The sequence below is a fragment of the Indicator indicator genome, chromosome 26 (genome assembly GCF_027791375.1).
Source record: "Indicator indicator isolate 239-I01 chromosome 26, UM_Iind_1.1, whole genome shotgun sequence".
Taxonomy (NCBI): Eukaryota; Metazoa; Chordata; class Aves; order Piciformes; family Indicatoridae; genus Indicator; species Indicator indicator.
The window spans coordinates 4,137,854-4,155,270 of record NC_072035.1 but is presented as its reverse complement, the minus strand read 5'-3'; the positions used below and the strand labels follow the sequence as shown (position 1 = coordinate 4,155,270).

At 45.6% G+C, this 17,417-nt stretch overlaps 1 protein-coding gene across 1 annotated transcript in view; it reads left to right on the top strand.

Annotated features, from left to right (window-relative positions):
• Positions 1-1,206: 1,206 nt before the first annotated feature.
• Positions 1,207-17,417, top strand: part of FBRSL1 (fibrosin like 1) — a 546,528-nt gene continuing 530,317 nt past the window's right edge. Inside the window, exon 1 of the mRNA XM_054392510.1 lies at positions 1,207-1,500. Within this exon, the coding sequence (XP_054248485.1) occupies positions 1,207-1,500 (294 nt within the window). The remainder of the gene's footprint in view (positions 1,501-17,417) is intronic.

Sequence of the window (17,417 nt, the reverse complement as noted above, 5' to 3'; positions counted from 1 at the left end):
GCTGGCCCGGGGGGAAAACTTTTGTGGGCGGAGGGGGCTCGGGCGAGCAGCGGCGCCCCCTCCTACACCCCCTCCCCACTGAGACGAGGCAAGGGGGGGCTGGTCGCACGGCGGCGGGGCGGGAAGAAGGAGGAGGAGAAGGAGGAGGAGGAAGAGGGGGGGCCGGGGGCACGGCCGGGCCTGCGCCGGGGAATGACGCGCAGCTGGCAGCCCTGCTCATGCGCGGCCGGCCGGGCGGTGCTAGCGCCGCGTCCCAGCTCGGGGAGAATGGGGCGGCATCCGGGCAGCGCCGACTGAGCGGCTTCTGGGGGCCGGGGCTGCGCCGCGCCGCGGGCGGCCGGGCTGGGGCGGGCGGGCGAGCGCCATCCGGCAGCGGGCGGCGGCGGGGGCGCCGTGCCGCGCCGGCGGGGGGCTGCGAGCCGCCGGCGGCGCCCGGCGAGGAGGGGTCGGCGGCGGCAGCGGGCGGCGGCGGCTGCGGGCGGCGGCGGGGGCTGCCCAGGGATTGTCTCGCTCGCTCCGCGGCAAGAAAGTTGGGCGGCGAGCGCGGCGGCGGCGGCGGCCCCCCCACCGCGGAGCGCGGCGGCCGGAGCGGGGCCCCGGAGCTGCGCTGCCCCCGGGGAGGGGGCGCCGCGCCTGGATTATCCCGAGCTGGGTCGAGCCTCCTGGATCTGCCTCTCTCTTCCGCGCGGAGTGAATCCGAGGTGTCCTCGTCCTGATCCAGATATCTTCCCCCCCCATCTCTTTTTTTTTCTTTTTTTTTTTTCTTTTTTTTTTTTTCCTCCCCTCCTCTTCCCGTCTCTGCTTTTTTGGGGGGGTGGGGGGGGCGGGGGGTGGAAATTTGTCAAGGTCATTCCGTGGATTTAATATTTTTTGTGTGTGTGTGCCGCTCGCCCCACCGCCACCCAGCCTTGCTCTGTGGATTATCATCGCCCTGGATCCCGAGGCTCTGAACAGCAGGATTTTTTGTTGTTGTTGTTGATTTTTTTTTAAATTATTATTATTTTTTTAAGGGCTCCGGGGTTTGGAGAGGGGAAGCGGTGACTTGGAGGGGGGCGACTTTTCTCTCCCCTCTCTGCACCCCCCCCGCCCCCACCCCCTTATCCCCCCACGCGCCCGGCCTTCTCTCTCTCTCTTTTATTTTTAAATTTTTAATTATTTTTATTATTATTATTTTAAAATATTTTTAAATTTGCTTCGTCTTCGGCAATGGATGGGAAAATCCGGCAGAGCCGGAGGTCGAGGTCGCAGCGGGACCGCGTGCGGCGGCGGGAGGCGGCGGCCCGCGACCCGCGGAACCAGAGCCCTTCCTCGGGCTCCGACAAGGAGCCGAGCCCCGGCAAGGAGAACGGCGGCCAGAACTGCACCGCCCCGCGGGGCCCGCCGCCCGCCGCCCGCGCCGCCCGGCCCCCGCGCCGCCGCCGCCGCGCGTCCAGCTCCCAGGAAGAGGATCTGATCGATGGCTTCGCCATAGCCAGCTTCAACACCCTGGAAGCGCTGGAGGTAAGAGCCGAGGGGGCCGGAGGGAGCTCTGCCCTCCTGCCGAGCGGGGGTTGGGGCTCGGAGAGGGAATGGAGGCGGGGGGGAGAGGGAGGAAAAAAAATTGCAAAAGGAAACGCGGCGCTTTCAGGCTGCTGAATTTTGCAAATAGCAATTAATGTGCATTAATCCTGGTGTCAGCCCGGAGGGATCTCGAGGCTGCGGTCAGGAGGGTGGCGAGGCGACCCGAGTGCTCGCAGCCTGCTGGCAACTTGCTGCCTCCCCTTCCCCATCCCTCTTTTTCTGCCTCTTCCCCAGTCCCCCCCCTTCTCCCCCGGCCTCGACTGGTGTTAACTATCACTTAGGGCAAGTCAAATGTTTGTTTGGGGTTTTAATTGGCTGGTGAAGGGCTGCAAAATATTCCTGGCGTGTTGGGACTGTCCGGTGTTGTTGTGAATGGAGCTTCCCCCAGCAACCCCCCCGGCCCCTTACTCTTTCCTCCCCCCCCTTCCCGGTTCGAGGAGTTTGTGTTTGCATTGCCAAAATGTTACTTTATCTGTCTCCGGAGATTGTTAGCAAATGGCTAGTGTTTGACATTTTGTGGAAAAGAGATGTTTAAATGGATAATAATCCCTTGGTTGTAATTCCCATTTTTGAAGTAATTGAACAAATTCTTCATCTCTTGTTGACTGTACATATTTTTCTGGTGTTAATAGGCTGGCAAAAAATATTGCTTGTCTAACTTATTACAAACAATATTTGCTGAGCAAATACTGCCTGCCTTGTCTGAGCTAAGTTAAGCAGAGCAGGAAATTTAATATTTTCAGAGGGGCATTGACAAACCAAGACTTTGGCTTTTGGTTTTTGTTTTGTTTGTGTACGAGGGGAGGAAGCGAGTTGTGGAGAGAAAGCACCTAGCAAGTCACTTGACAGGAGTAATAACTTGAATTCCCAGTAAATATGACCAACCCTGGTGCCTTTGCCCACTTTCTTTGACGCACAGTGCTGACACTGTAGGCAGAGTTGTGGGATGCTCTCCCTGTTTCAGACTTTCTGCCACTTCTGTGTCAATGAACCCACCTTACAGTGACAAGGGGTCTGTGCAGGCTGATGACCATTTCAGTTTTGCCGTGGGATCTCTAACATTAATCTTTGCCTCAGACTTTGAGATCCCATTTTGATTGTGGGCTTTTCTTCTCCCCAGTCCACTTCTCCTGCTGTGCAGGCCTCTGGTGACATCTTAGCTAGTGGGAGTTTTTTGCTGATGGAACTAACTTCTCAAAGTTCCAGAGATGGTCCCAGTGCCTCCACGGAGGTGTCAGTGGATGCCTTGGCTGCCCACCCTGGTGTCAGGGCCATGAAACCTTTGCTTGGTCTTCTATTTAGGAAGACCAGCAGTCCTTGGGCAGCAGTAGGTGTGTAGGTAGTGGAGTGGGGAGATGATATGTGTTATCTTGGCCATGACTCTTCTTTGGCCTTTTGCAACATGGTTTTGGGTGTTGTCCTAACAGGAAAGCTAACTACTTTGTGTATGCAGAATTGATAATGAGTGAGCAATCTGCTCCATGTGCCTCCAAAACCTGTCTGTATCCATAGACATGTCTGTATCTTCCATTTTTTTAATTTTTATTTTTTTTTAATTCCTTGGCCATGCTCTTAGTCAAATATGCATCAGCAGAGAGGTCCAATTAAACCCCTGAGTCTCTGCTGAGCTGTCAGTGAAGAAAGTCAAATTCATCTTCCTGCAGAAATTTTCTACCATGATGAGCACATTATCAGGAAATAGAATTCAAATGATAGTGCAGTCCCTCCAGGGCTGATGGGAAAAAACTCTGGGCTTTCCAAATGGGATAAGCTTTGTTATCAAATCAACCAAACCGTAACCTTGATAAGAGGCCACACAAGGGTAGAAGGTGACCTTAAACTCCTGTCACCCCAAAGTACATCTGTCTGTTAAAGCTCTTCTGGTTTTTATTTAAAATATGTGTGTGTATATGTCTTTACCAAACTATCCCTTTCAAACTTCAGTACTGCCTGAAGTGAATTGTTGGCATGCTAGCAAACACAATAGAAAGAGAAAGTGTGTACCTCAGCATCTCAAGAAGTGGCTGGGACCTCTGTCAGAGGGAAGAGTGCAAGAGGAATCCTCCTTTTCCTTTCAGGTCCTGAACTAGGAGGTGTGTTGTGTTTGAGGTTCTGGAGAGCCCTAAGGGTCACCAGCATTTTATAAATCCCAGTAACCCTAAAAAGCAGAAAGTCCTCGGCATTGTAAGGGTTTTCCTCTGCAGCTCTGCCCTTGACCATGGGTGATGTCTGGCAGATTTGATGCAGCAGCAATGGAAGGGGACTGTTGAGGCAAAAGGCACTGTATGCCTGTGAAAATGACTGCAAAGGGAAGGTCTTTGTATGGTGCAGAGCAGCCTTCTCCAGTGAACTTTGCTGCAACAGGTGTTTTTCTTCTGCTCTGGAGGAGATTTGCATTTCAGCATGCATTTGTTTTTTAAGAGCACTTTAAATCTGCTGTGAGGTTGTTTTAAAAATAAGAATTGAAACCTATGTGCTTTGGAGGGGCAAGAAAGACTTAGTGAGTATGTTTTGTAGGGTCAGTACTGAGTTAAAGTCTGTTTTACTTAATTTCTAATCCTAAAAGGAGAGTTTATTGCACATGTGGTAGTTCATTGTGATCCTTTTGTGGGGTGTTCTTCTAGGTTGGTTTGTCACTTGATGGTACAGTGATCTGTGGTTAAGTTTAATAGGCCAGCTAAGCATTGGGCTTCCCCTTGGAAATTAAATTTCTCAATGATTAGGCAGAAGCCAATGGTAGAAGCATTTGAAAGAGGTAAGGTGGTTTTTTGTTTGTTTTCCTTTTAATCTCAAAATACTGTGAATTCCCTTTCCCCACTCAAGAAACTTCTCACTACTGGTGTTCCTGTAAGTAAAGGGTGCTTTATAGAATGTATGCATTCTTTCTTAATGTGTGGGTATGAACAGTTAAGATTAATACTGAGGCATGGCTTTATGATGTCTGCTTTAGCTCTTAGGTGTGAATTTTAAGCCTTCTGGATTTTGATTTAACTCATGTGGCACTGTTTCCTTTGGCAGTTATCATCTTGTTTCGGGGCTAACTTGTGACTTGACTTATGGATTCCCTATCCTACACATAAAGATATTTGTTTATGTATATTTTTTTTTTAAATTAAGGAAAAAAAGGAAAATAAAAACCCACAGACAAACCAGCAGCAGCCTCTTTCTCTGCATAAGAAGTTAAAACTTCCCCTTTCCCTTCCCCTGAATCGTGTATAAACCTGTCTCTGACTCCGGTTACCCACAGCTGATGTGTGTAGTGCAGTTTTGTTTTGTTTTGTTTCTCTAACAGCCAGACACCAAACACAACCACGGAGTTAACAACCTGGAAACTTAAGTTTGCCTTGACCTACTGTCTTGAGGTGGTCAGTGAGATGGGTGGCTAGTGGAAAACCATTGGGTGATGGTACTGCTGGAGAGATAGTTCTTGTATCAGGGGTCAGAATAGCTGAGAAATGGGGGCTTTCTCTCTGCCTTCTGAAATGAATGGTATGTGTGTGAGCATGTGTGTATATTCATTACGTTCAGACGAAGCTGCTAATTATTCTTGAAGGTGATTGGTGAATCAGAGCGAGAGAATCTAAATGAGTGAGTCAGTGGTTGAGGGCTCTCTCTGATCATAGCTGTTCCTTTCAAGTATGAAAAACAGCGCTAAAAGGGGACTTCATCAGAATGTTAATGAATGCGATCTTTGAGAGCAATTGTTCTCCCAAAGTAGTTGGAAAGACAAGGGGTTGTGTTTTCTTTTTGGCTGTTGTTTATCATTTTTACAGATTCCAGCAAAGCTTTGGAATGCTGTGTGGAAATTTTTAAGTTTCATGGTGTGTCTGGTTTTTTTAGGAGTGTTTAACCTATTTATAGAACCTCGTGGGGAATCCACTCATAAACGTGCATGGAGCAATGTGTTGTGCAGAAGTAGATCCCCATGCTGGGAAGAGGCAGACCTTGACTTTGTGCATGTTATGTTGAAGTGGTGATTCTGCCCTTACAAGCAGAGCTGAGGCCCAGCTGCATCTGGTCACAGACCCTAAGGAGATGAATGTTTTGTCCCCACTCTTACTTTTGGCCGTATCCGGAAGCCTGGCAGTGCTAAATCGCGGTCCCTTCTCTGCTGCTTTCAGTTGAGGGTAGCAGAGTTTAGAAAGCCTAATGGTGATAGTAGACTTCTGGACAGAATCCATAAGTTCTTCAGCTGTTATCTTGATAAGGCTGTTTTCACATGTGTGTTGTACACTGTGCTGTTACTGTTGCTCTGATCTCTCTTTGATAAGAAAACCAGTGTCTTTAACTGCAGCTTCCTGTTCCAAAGGTTTTGTGCTAGTTTTTAGCTATGTAACTTCTCATATCGTTATATATGTACTTGGCAGCTTAGTTTTTTTCTGTATCTGGTCTTAGATTTTTTTCAGACAAGTTTCTAGGTATTTAAATATTTTCCCCCTTCTATTTAACTGCCAAGTGATAGTCTATCAAGTCAGTGTTTCTGATGACCGGTGATTCCTTCAAGAAAGTGCTTTTAACCTCAGGAGAGCTAATGATTTTCTGGATGGTGCCTTTAGCTCTAAATGCCTTTTGGTTTTCCCGAAGGCTTGTTAGTCTCCATTGATTTGTTCTCCTAGCTGCTGCTGATTTTTTTTTTTTTTTTGCATCTTGTCCAAAGTGAGTACTTAAGGTATTCTTCTTGTTTAGGAATAAGAGGTGGTTAATGTAGAGCTAAAACACAGGAGTGAGCTCTGGAAAGTGTGAGGTGTCTGCTCAGTTGGGCCAGGAACCAGAGGAGCTAGATTCCCTGCGAATCATTGTCGGGTGGTGGGCAATGGTGAGGAAGGATCCAGCTCTTTTCTCAGCATTCTCAGTAACACCTGCTGGGATGAAAGGGCTGTTGTGCACAGGAGAGCAAGCTGTACAGCAGGAGTCATCAGGTGCACAGTGAGTACAGCCCATGGCCAGGGCAATGCCTGCAGCCAGGTCAGGTACTGTTAGTGCATTTGAAGGGGCTGCAGTGGCATCAGAGAAAGTAAATGGCTTCCTTACCTGAGGCTTGGCTGTGGAAATCCCAACCGGGCTCAGGGGTCACCCTCGTCCCTACCTGAGGTCTTGTTTTTAGCTCAGACTGCGCTTGACCCTGTCTGGGTTTTGGTTTGGGTTTTTTTTTTTTTTTTTGAAAGACCTCTTGATATTTTGTCAATTTTTCCAAAATAGTTTTCTGTAGCATATCTTCTGAACTTTTTTACAGCAGCCTGAACCCTGGAGTAAAACATGAGACGAGGCTTGCTGAAAGCTCGGTTGGACAAACCACCAGAGAGAAATACAGAAGTTAAATACAAGTAATTTAAAAACAACTTGAATGTATCATTTTTAAGGAATAGAAACCCGTCTGCATTGTACACATAAGGGTTTTTTATTTACAAAAGGGAGGTAATGCAGTTAGTTTTCTACTTCTCTCAATATCTCATATTGGATCCAAATTAATGATTAGTTGCTGCAGTACATGGGGCTTCTTGTCTAGTGAGAACTGAGAACTTGACTGTCCTCCCAGCATGTTAACAAGTTGCACTTTTTATCATTTATCTCAATTATTTCACAGATTGAGATTGACTAATCACAGGGCTACTTTCTGGAAAGTAACAGTGAGCAAGGGAGCCAGGTAGGATGAGATCAGCCTGGCATAGTTCACTTTGTTTCTTTGATAGATTCCTGCTTGCTGTGCAGAGGGTCTGATGTATCTCACAACTCTACCTTTTTAAAAATTCATATAGGTACAGAGATACAATACCCAGGGTGGAGACAGTTACACTGATAAAAAGGTTTTGGGGTGGTTTTTCTTTTCCTCTTGGTATCCTTGATCTCTTGCTGTTTCTTAGTGTGAGGTGTTGAATTCTCCAGGCACAGCTGCTGCAGGCTGTTCCCCCTGCATAAAGCTTGACTGGTGGTCTGTGCATGTAAATAGATCCTAGACCCATGTTCATTTCAACTGGGGAAGGTTCTACCAAAATGTGGTTATTGCTTCAGCTTGTTTAGCTTCTAGTCTTTGTCCTGGTCATGGTCGTACAGGTTGTGGGAAACAGTGTGGCTTGTCTCTGGTGCTGTAGCAAGTACTTGAGAGTGAACAGTATCAGCAGAATGGAGACACCGTGTCCTGCTTGATGCAATATATTATTAAAGATTTGCAATGCAGTATGTGGGATGTACATCTTGGTATTAGCTGTATGTGAACATCCAACTGTAAGTGAGAACCATTTCCAATTCGCTGCACTTTAATGCCTCCAGTTTATCATGGTAAAGGTATAAAAGAGTTTTATGTAGGTGGAGTGGCTCCTGCTGTTTAAGTATCTTCTGGCTCTGCTGTGTTCAGCACAACGGGGGCTGTGACCACTCCAGCTGTGCTCCTCACATGGTGAAGAGAGTCAGAGCATTGTTTTACTGGCCCTGTTCCATCTCCTTGAAAAACAGTTTCTTTTCTGAAGCTAATGAACTAGTAAGTGTACTGTTCAGATGCTGAAAGGAGAATTAGTCTTTGTGTGTTATTAATCCAAAATGTTTAAGAGGAGGAGAGGGTTAAACAGCTTCCAAGCAAAACCTGCACTTAGTTGTTGGTCCAGTTCCTCTGGTGCAAGCAATTGTGAAAGCTGGGCAGGCATGAACTGCACTGGCTGCAGGGCTCTCCCACCCAGAGCCCAACCAGGCTAGCAGCTGTGTGGAGCTGTAACAACTGCTAAGTAGGTGCCTGTCAGTTTAATTATTTTCTACTGAGTGACTGGATCTGAAGTTCAGAAATACCTGGTGAAAAGGAGCACAGGAGCAGCTATGTACATAGCTCTCGTATGGTCTGGGATGAATGGAGAGCCTCCCCTTTGTAGCTCTGTCTTGCTTCAAGCCAAAAAGGGACGAAAGTTGAACAAAAGTTGCATCTGCAAGGTCAGTGGTTGGCATGGATAAGGGGATTGAAAGGATCAAAATGATTTCCCTGAGCTCCTGGCTGCAAAACATGGGCTTATGGCACCATTCCTGTCTCTCCCTTTGTGTGCAGAGCAAAGCTTTTTTTAATCTTGTACTGGCTATCTATAGTTATGCCACACAAACATGGCAATTTGAAGTCAAATGTTCTATTTTGGGGATGGCTGGGCATTGTCAGCAGGGCAAAGGGAGCTGTGCTTGGTTGGGCTCCTTTTCTGTGTCCTTTTCTGTGCCTTGCTCTCCCTGAACAGGCTCTGATAGAGAGGCATTCGGGGAAAATAATATGCAGTGCACTTGTGCCTGTACGTGAAGTTATCTCCCTTTCCAACAGATGTTCTTTCTGACTTCATAAAAATGACTCTAATTGTTTGGTGGCATGGGGTTTCCCCCTCCCCCCCAATTCCAAATATAGATTGATTGACTGATGCTAGCATGTCCCTGGTCTAGCCAGTACTTAGTGAGGAGATCCTTCGGCTAGGAGGAAGCAGACAGCCCAAGTTGGGAAACACATGATAATTCAGGGCTTCTGGCTATTCTGCAGGCTGTGGTGTGCTGAGGGACATCAAGTTCACTTCTGTGACCCTCCTGTTGGTTAGTGAGGCTGCAGCTTCTTTCCTGGTAGCTCCTGTAGAGAGGAGATAAAACCCCAAAGAATTTTAAGGGAAGAAGTGTCTTGAACCTTCCAATGACATCAAGTGCATCAGCTAATAACTGTATTAGTGCTGTTGATATTTTTTAATTTTTTTTTTGGTGGCTCATAAATGTCTCTTGCATTGCTGTTGAAGAGGATGTGCAGCCTCTTTATCCCACTTAGGCTGAGTACATACTTGCACTCAGGGGGGAGTGAGACTCAAGATAGTGTATGGCTAAAAGATGTTTATGGATTTAGTCAAACCTGATGTAAAATAACCATGGTGTTTTGACAGCTTATTAAGAACTTGCAACCATTGGAAGAAGTGGAATTGCAGCATTTTTGGTCCTTGATGGAACCTTGGCATTTCTTTCAGATTGTAAAGTTAAAGAAAAAACGGTGTGAAAGCCATCAAAATAGTTGGGTGTGGTGCTTGTGCAAAGTGATGGGCTGCCTAAATTGATAAAAAAAAAGCCTTCCTTCTGGTTGAAGTTCATTGCAGTTCAGCTCTGCACGCTTCCCTGTGTCCATAATGAGAAGGGGAAGGACTGATTCCCCCCAAATCTGCCTGGGAGGGGGTTTTGGGTGTCACTCACTTCTTCATCTTATCTGTGAATGAAGTGGAAGGAAATCCTAGTGAGCATTAGACATGAGAGAAAAGTCTTGTCACCTGTAATGACTAAAATCCCCTGAAGTGTTGCCAGCGTGTACTTCAGGAATCATATAATTATATGATTATTGAAAGAGACATAAAAGACCTCATGGCAAAAACCTTAGAAAGGGGGAGGGAGGGAATCTGTATGCAAATGAAGATACACAGAATTTGCTGTCTCTCTTTTTTTTTTTTTTTTTTCCCCCTAGTTATTTTTCAGTCCAAAGCTCAGTAATTGCTTTTATGGGGATTACTTAATAAAACTGGGGCATGCAAAGGAGGGAGAAATTGCTTATGCTGCGTCAGAGGGCTGCTTTGCAATCCTTTGGAGTTGGGGTAAAAGTGGATTTTTAAAAAGTAAAACTGCAAAGTGGGCTTTAATGCACACTGAAAATAGCTATTTGTTGTAATGCTATCCTACAATAAAAGTGTTTTGTGGTCTGGTGGTTAGCAGAGGGGTCCGGAAGTTGAGATAACGAGGTTTTCTTTCTGACTCTGCCACAAATTTCCTCTCTGAGCTCTGGGCAAGTTCTCTCATCGCTGCCTGTGTCACCTTGGCAGCTGCTGGCCTTGCTTGGTTACCCAACAGGAGGTTGGATTTGTCACTTGGGAAACTCCTTTCACCACTCCAACTCGAGAAAACTGTCTTGTCTCTTTCAGAGTGCAACATGAAATGCACACTGTGTGTGCAGGAGGTGGTGGAACAGCCTTGGATGAAAGAGCTGCTGATGCCAATGGTGCTTGGGAGCCATGGGGGCATTCCCTGTTTTGCTCTGTTATGGGGTGGGGAAGTGCTCATCCACGGTCAGATGTTCCCAGGGATGGGTTTTGCATGGGAGCAAATGCAGCTTGTGACTGTGTGCTGGATGTTGTAATGGGCAGCAAATACTTGCACTAATGTCTTCTGGTCTTGTTTGCTTCTCTGGTAGCTTGCAGCCAAAGTGGAAATTTTCCTGAGAGGACCACTTGTGAAATGTTTCCTTTGCCTCATTCCAGGTTCATGTGTGACGTGTGTCTTTTGCTTTTGATGTACTGACCAGTGCAGTGCCCTGAGTGTACCCAGAGCATGCTATATTCTGGGTACCACTGCAAGTGTAAACTTTTAGCATAGTTTTTCTCCCGCTCTCCCATCTTTATTTCTCTGTCTCTTCTTAGAGTCAAAGGGCTTTTTAAGTTCTCATAGGCTTTGTAAGTCCTTCCTGCTGCTTTGGATTTATAATCTTGCTTCTAATGGAAGCACTCATTTGTGCATTTACTAAGAAACTCTTCTGATGCAGAACAGACCTGTATCTCAAGACAGGTTTTGTTGCCAAACAGGCAAAAACCTTCTTCCTGTTTCCCCCCCAGACTAAAGCACTCGGTGTATTTAATAACAAGAAACCCCCACCCAAACCAACAAACACACACAACCTATTAGCTGAAAATGACAATGGCTTTCCAACCAGATGGATTCTATAACTCGCCTGCTATCAGCTCATCCATCAAGCTCTGCAGATGTCTGTATGTTCATTATAATGTGCACATGGTAATGTTGTTGATTACATCAAACAAACTGATAACCCTGTTCAAACCCTATTAACGCTCCCCGGGCAGCCTCCCAGCGTGGGTTTGGCAGTGAGGGGGGCGGGTGGGGATTTTGTGTTTGCAGGCTGGCCCTGCAGGTACTAGATGGGAGCTGGGAGTCGAGCTGCTTTCTCAGATCCTTGCCATTGCTGTGGAGATGGCTGCATCTGTGGGGTTGACATAACTTGTGTAGAGAGAACCATTTTGCGATGACTTCGATACTGGCGCTGACACTTCTGATGCTGTTTGTATTGGGAAGAGGGTTAATGAAACAGAAATGAGAGCCTCTGGGCTGCACATGGTCTGTAACTTGATTTCATACAGCTCATGACTTTTCTTCCACATCGTTGGGTGATACTAAGTCACATAGGGTATGTGACTTAAATATTAAAATACTGTTTGCATCCAGGCAAGAATGCTTGTAGGGCTCAATTGGGAAAGGTTTGTCATCCTCATTACGAAGTCATCTGCACAGGTTTTGGGCTTTTTGAAATAAAAGATGATCTTTTTAGCAGCTGCTGGACAGAGGATTGGCTAGAGCCTCATGTTAACACCAAACCCAGTTGTGCCAGTTAGAAAATAAGCTTGTGTTTTGGCAAGTGTAGGAGATGTCATTTCAAAACAGAGGTTATGAACTACAGTATTGGGGGCCTGTGTAAATGAGTGTAAACTCCTCAGATAAACAACTATATGTAGCTTGTTTTCTTGGTAGGTTCCCAAGAATTATTTCTGAAGTTGGAAGTTTATTTATTTATTTGTTTTAAAGGCAGACTATTTATGCAAGGTGTTTTCAGACAGAGCATCTTTGGTTTCTTAGCTTCAGACCTGTTGTGTCTTGAGAAACACATTAATGGGTTGTGAAATCTCTCAAGTGTATTGCCTCGTTTTCCTTCACCCAAGAGGAGCTCAAGCTTGTCATCACTGGGATTATGAAGCTTCTGGTCTTTAGGCACTTATTGCTCTTGTGCTGCATCTTCAAGGCAAGCCATGCTACTGGATTTGAAGATCTTAAAATTCTCTTGATAATTGAAATCTGTTGTGGTGCTTGGATGAAGCAGGCATGTGTGGGTTTCCAGGGGAGCAGATATTCAAGTCTCCCTGTTGAACAGGGGTGAGGTATTTGCTGGTTTCCTGATCACTGCTTCCTGGTCAAAATATATCAGTGGATTTTCTTTACCACTGCCAAAACAAACACTAGGGCCGGGAATGTCATCATCATCCAGTTACTGAGTTTCTGCTTGAAGGCCAGTTGGTGCTCACTGTTACTGAATAGCTGTTTGCTGTTATGTTGATGGTCTGCACTTCCACACCATATCTGGGTGTAAGTCTTCCATGTAGTCTTTACATAAAGATGTGTCCCAAATGGGCAAGTTGATGACATTTCTCTGTAAGCTTATTTCTAAGGTCAGTGTGACCTGTTAAGATGTTAATTTGACTTCAGAAAGGGTAGGGTGCAAACTGCTGGCATTTAGCTGTGTTAAATACATTGTACATAAATCAAGTTACTTGGTTTTCTTAATGGTTCATGTGTGTTGCTACAAAGGTTGTTCCTTTCTTTTTGGCCTGTACCAATTGGCACATTTTCCTGCCACTGCCTGCTGGGGTTGCTTGGAGATCATGGAATAGTTTGGGTTGAAAGGGACCCCCAAAGGTCATCTAGTCCAACTCTGCTGCAGTCAGCAGGAATATCCTGCTCAGTGCTTTGTTGAACTTGACCTTAAATATCTTCGTCTCCTTCCCTGGACAACCTGTTCCAATGTTCCACCACCCTCACGGTAAAGAACTTTTTCCTAACATCCAATCTATATCTGCTCTTCTCTAATTTCAAACCATTGCCCCTCTTCCTGTCACTACAGGCCTTTGTAAACAGATGAGAGGTTTGTGCACTGTCCCAGCAGGGTTGAAAGACTGCCTGGTTGTGCACACCGGTGTCGGAAAGCAGGCAGGTAACGTGGAGTTACTAAAAATAAACCAAGTTAGCTCACATGCTGGTCTCAAACTTCAGCTGAGCCCAGTTTTTAGGAAACCTCAGATCTGGGTTGAATGGAAACAAGCAGCAAAAACTATGAGGAGGCTGCTGGTGGTGTGGTCTGTGCTGCCTTGGGGCTGGCAGTGGGAGAGGTCTGGCTGTGCCATCTTAGGCTGGGTGAGCATCTGTTCCACGGTGCGCCTGTCTCCTGTGGTGGTGGTGATGTGGCCAGCACTGGGGGGTGGCTTCAGTAAATGGACACTATTGACCAAGTCCCATGCTTCCTGCAAGCAGATGAAGCTTGCCTTCGTTTGGGGAATTTCTTGATGTGATTTTTATGTGGTTCTGAGTTTCGGCTAAGTGCCAGTAGGTGACTTTTCACAGTTTTTACTGAGCTTGCTGGGACAAAAAGGAGCACATACTGAGGAGAGGAAGTAGATTTTTTTGAGCAGCAGATGAATTCTTTTTGTTCTTCTCTCTCTGTCTCCTTTTGTGCTTGTGTGTGTGCGTGCTAAAATTCCCATTCCCTGTTTACAAATGTTTAGCAGATGAAGTCACTGGTGTTTTTCTTAGTGTTACCTTTGCGATGTTCTCAACATAAGCAAAATGTGATTCTTCACTCAGTCTCTGCTGAATACTGCAGGAATAATGAGTCTGTGCCTGAAGTGTAAACCCAGGCATAGAAAGCATGCCAATAAGGATACAGACATAGGGGGGAGGAAACAAATTGTGGCTTATTTAACGAATTTTACTGCAGCATTCTTGCACGTGTTTTTAGTTTGGCAAGGGGTTAATCGTGGTGCAAAAGTGGCCTTTCTGATGGCCGGGAGCAGAAAGTGGAGCGTGGGTGTCTCCCTTCCCCCATGGCAGAGGGATGCTCTGGGGGGAGTGGCAGCTTGTGGCAATGCAGTTTCACCGGCGTGCTGCTGGGAACAGGGCTGGAAGGGTAAAAGCATGGGGGAGGGGGGAAGGAAATCAGCTGGCTTTTTGTCTTCGTGACAATCAGGCCTTTTCAAAAAGAGTAAATGCTGGTGTCTTGCAATGTCTTCCTGATGCTGGTGAGAGGAACAGAAAAATGCTAGAGGTTTTCCTAGCTGGCAAATCGACATCCTATTGCTTACACATCCCAGGCAGCTGCCAAACTAGAAACACCCAAATGTCTTTTTTTCTGGGGTCTGCAGGTACCTTTTGAGAAGGTCTGAATTTGGGTTGCAGCTGAATTACAAGATAAAACATTTGCAGCTATGTACAGAACTTTTTTTTCCTGGACTCTCCAGTTCTTCTAATAATTATGTTGGGCTTTAAAGCTGAATGAAGTAAGTTTAAACATCAGTGTTTAACAGCATTGAAACTTTTTGTTCCCTATTTTGTTCAGCCTGAATAAAGAAATATTGATGTGCTTCCTTTAGACTATGATCATTGAAATGGTTTGTCTCTATTATTAAATAATGAATGAGAATCTGGGTGCCAAGTTACTGAATGCTGTTCCTTCTAATGTTGAAAGTTCATTCTTTGCCCCCACTCATCTTAATGTAGATTTTTTTATAAACAATATCTAAAAATGTGTCTTAAAAACCTAATCAGGATTGGTATTTCACTATCTGGCCTTACAGTTTAACTTTTTGTTAGTAGGGGATCTGGGTATCAGCACTAAATATGAAGAAAATTGCACCTATACTTAAAGTGAATGAATATAATTTTTTACTAAAACTACAGGTTGAGTTACTTGTTGATGTGATGCTTGTCCTCTGTTCAGTGTGCCCTGTGGTGGGAAGGGGGAAAAATGGTATTTAGTTAGAGCTTAAGTAACACTTATGATTTATATACTCACCTACTCTCTGTCATTTTAGAAAAATCTGCCTAGGCAAAACCATCCTGGCTGGGCTGGATATCTGTTTACTCCATATTATTTTAAGTCTGATAAAGCATTGTTCACACCTTCTTGGAATGCAATACAGGAATAAATGGGAAACCCAATCTCCTTAGCCCCACGTGGAGCACAGACAGGCTGTGCTCTGATACAGGGATTTATTTCATGCGTGGTGGCCTAGACACAGACAAATGTGTAGCAAAAGAAATTATGTAAAATTGAAAGTGACAATTATGCAAACATTCCAGTTGAGGAAGAAGTAAATTCTTTCCTTTTTCCATGTGCTCAGCTTCAGAGCTAGTGAGTAGCCTCTTGGGGGTTTTAGTCTGTGTGTTTGTATCTGCCATCTCTCTCATCTTGGCTGCTTCTTGTTTCATTCCTTTTTTTTTTCTTTCTGTTTTTTTGTTTTTTTTTTGTTTGACCTTATTTTCCCTTTTGTTCCATGGAGTCATTCAATCTTTGTATTGCAGGGTTTGTTTACCTTGCCAGAGAAAATGTTAGCACCCTTCCATTTAGGAGCCTAGAGCTGCTGTCCTCAGCCCTTTGCAGGCCAGCACTGTCCTTCACTCTGTACTTGAGTACAGGAACATGGTGACTGATGGGGTCCACACCCCTTTATTCAAACCTTTTCTTTATTATTATTTAAAGAGAGGGGAAGCTGGTGAGAGAAGAAACAAGCTGTGAAAATAGCTTTGTATTTAGACAAGACACCCTTTTGCAAAGCTAAACGACTTGGTCTTCCATGCTTCTGGGTAATTCCCAGGCTTGCAGAAATAGAGAGGGGGCTGGGGCTGTGACCACTTTAATCTGACATAAGTACGTGTTTCTGCTGAAGGGGATGGTCCTTTCCTGCCCTGGCTGCTTGTTCTGATTACCTCCCTTGTGCCAGGACTAGCATTTATGCTGCCAGGAAAACTAATTCCCTGGTTCCCTGATCTGGCTGACTGCACAGCCACGCAAATGCCCTTCTGGCACAGGGGCGAGGAGGGTATGGAGCAGATGTGCATCGATTAAAGAAACCCTGCAAATACAGCCTGAGCTTGTGTAGCAAGTTTATAGCTATGTGTTCTTTCTGTGGTTTAGATCATCTGAGTTGGGGGTCCACTGAAACAGTATGAAATCATGATGGTGCTGGAATGACCTAGGCTTCGGTTAAGCCTGTGAAATTGGGGTGATGACATATATGGGGTATTGGGGAGTGCCTGAGGGTAGAAGAGATTACTTGGAAAGATAAGACCTCACTTGCAATTTAATTGCTCCAAACCCCCTGTTTCTACCTTGTTTTCGCTGATTAGTTTCAATGTGACAGGGAGAAAGAGGAGACAAGCTTTTTTTTGTGCGTGGTCTGGTGCTTGAAGTGGGTAAGGTATCTAACCCTCTTGATGGCAGAAGGTTAACAGTAGTTCAGTCTGTAAATGCCATTGGTAGCTCAATTCACAGAATTCCTGCTTTTCAGCCTTGTGTTCTGTTGTTTGTCTTGTTTTTTTTTTCCCCTGCTTCTATCCTGTGCATGTGTTGTGCATCCAGTACAGACTTCTCCTTTATTACATGGAAGGAATGGGACAAGAAGCAGCTCTGGTCATCTTTGTGTCATTTTAACTGCTGGAATTCCATGGAGGAGCTGAAGAAAGTGTGGGGAGGATAAGATCGGTGTTTGAGCCCGGGATAATGGTTTTAAGGGAGGCTGGTTGTATGAGGAGGATGAGAAAATGGCATGTAAATTGTGCAAATTTCTAAATAAAAAGCATTTAATTGCATTAAAAGAGGGGGAGGGACCCTCTTGTGTGTGCATCGGAGACTTCAGTGAACATCAGTAACCTCTGTGGCAGAATAGTCATTGACCTTGTCAAATCATGCCATTGGAGGTCATGTGTGGTAAAGTGGGTTGCCACAGGGGATTAGCACATCTGGGCAGAGAGTTTTTATATCTGAGTGTGCATGCCAAATCCCATCGCCAGCAGCACATACGGATTCATCAGGAGACATAAGGAGAGAGAAGGTGGGAAAACACCTGCCAGAAATAGAGGGGAGAAGTCTGGCTGGAGCTTTACAGGAGAAGGGACAAGTTGGTTGCAGCCTGAATTTAGAGTTCCAGCAAGAAGGTGGACAAGAAGCTTAGCTGTAGGAAACATGCAAGCATCCCTTGGGAGTCCGAGTAGCCAGGTAATTTCAGACACAGGATGGTCTGCTTGCTTGGTTTCCTCTAGGTTCATATGTG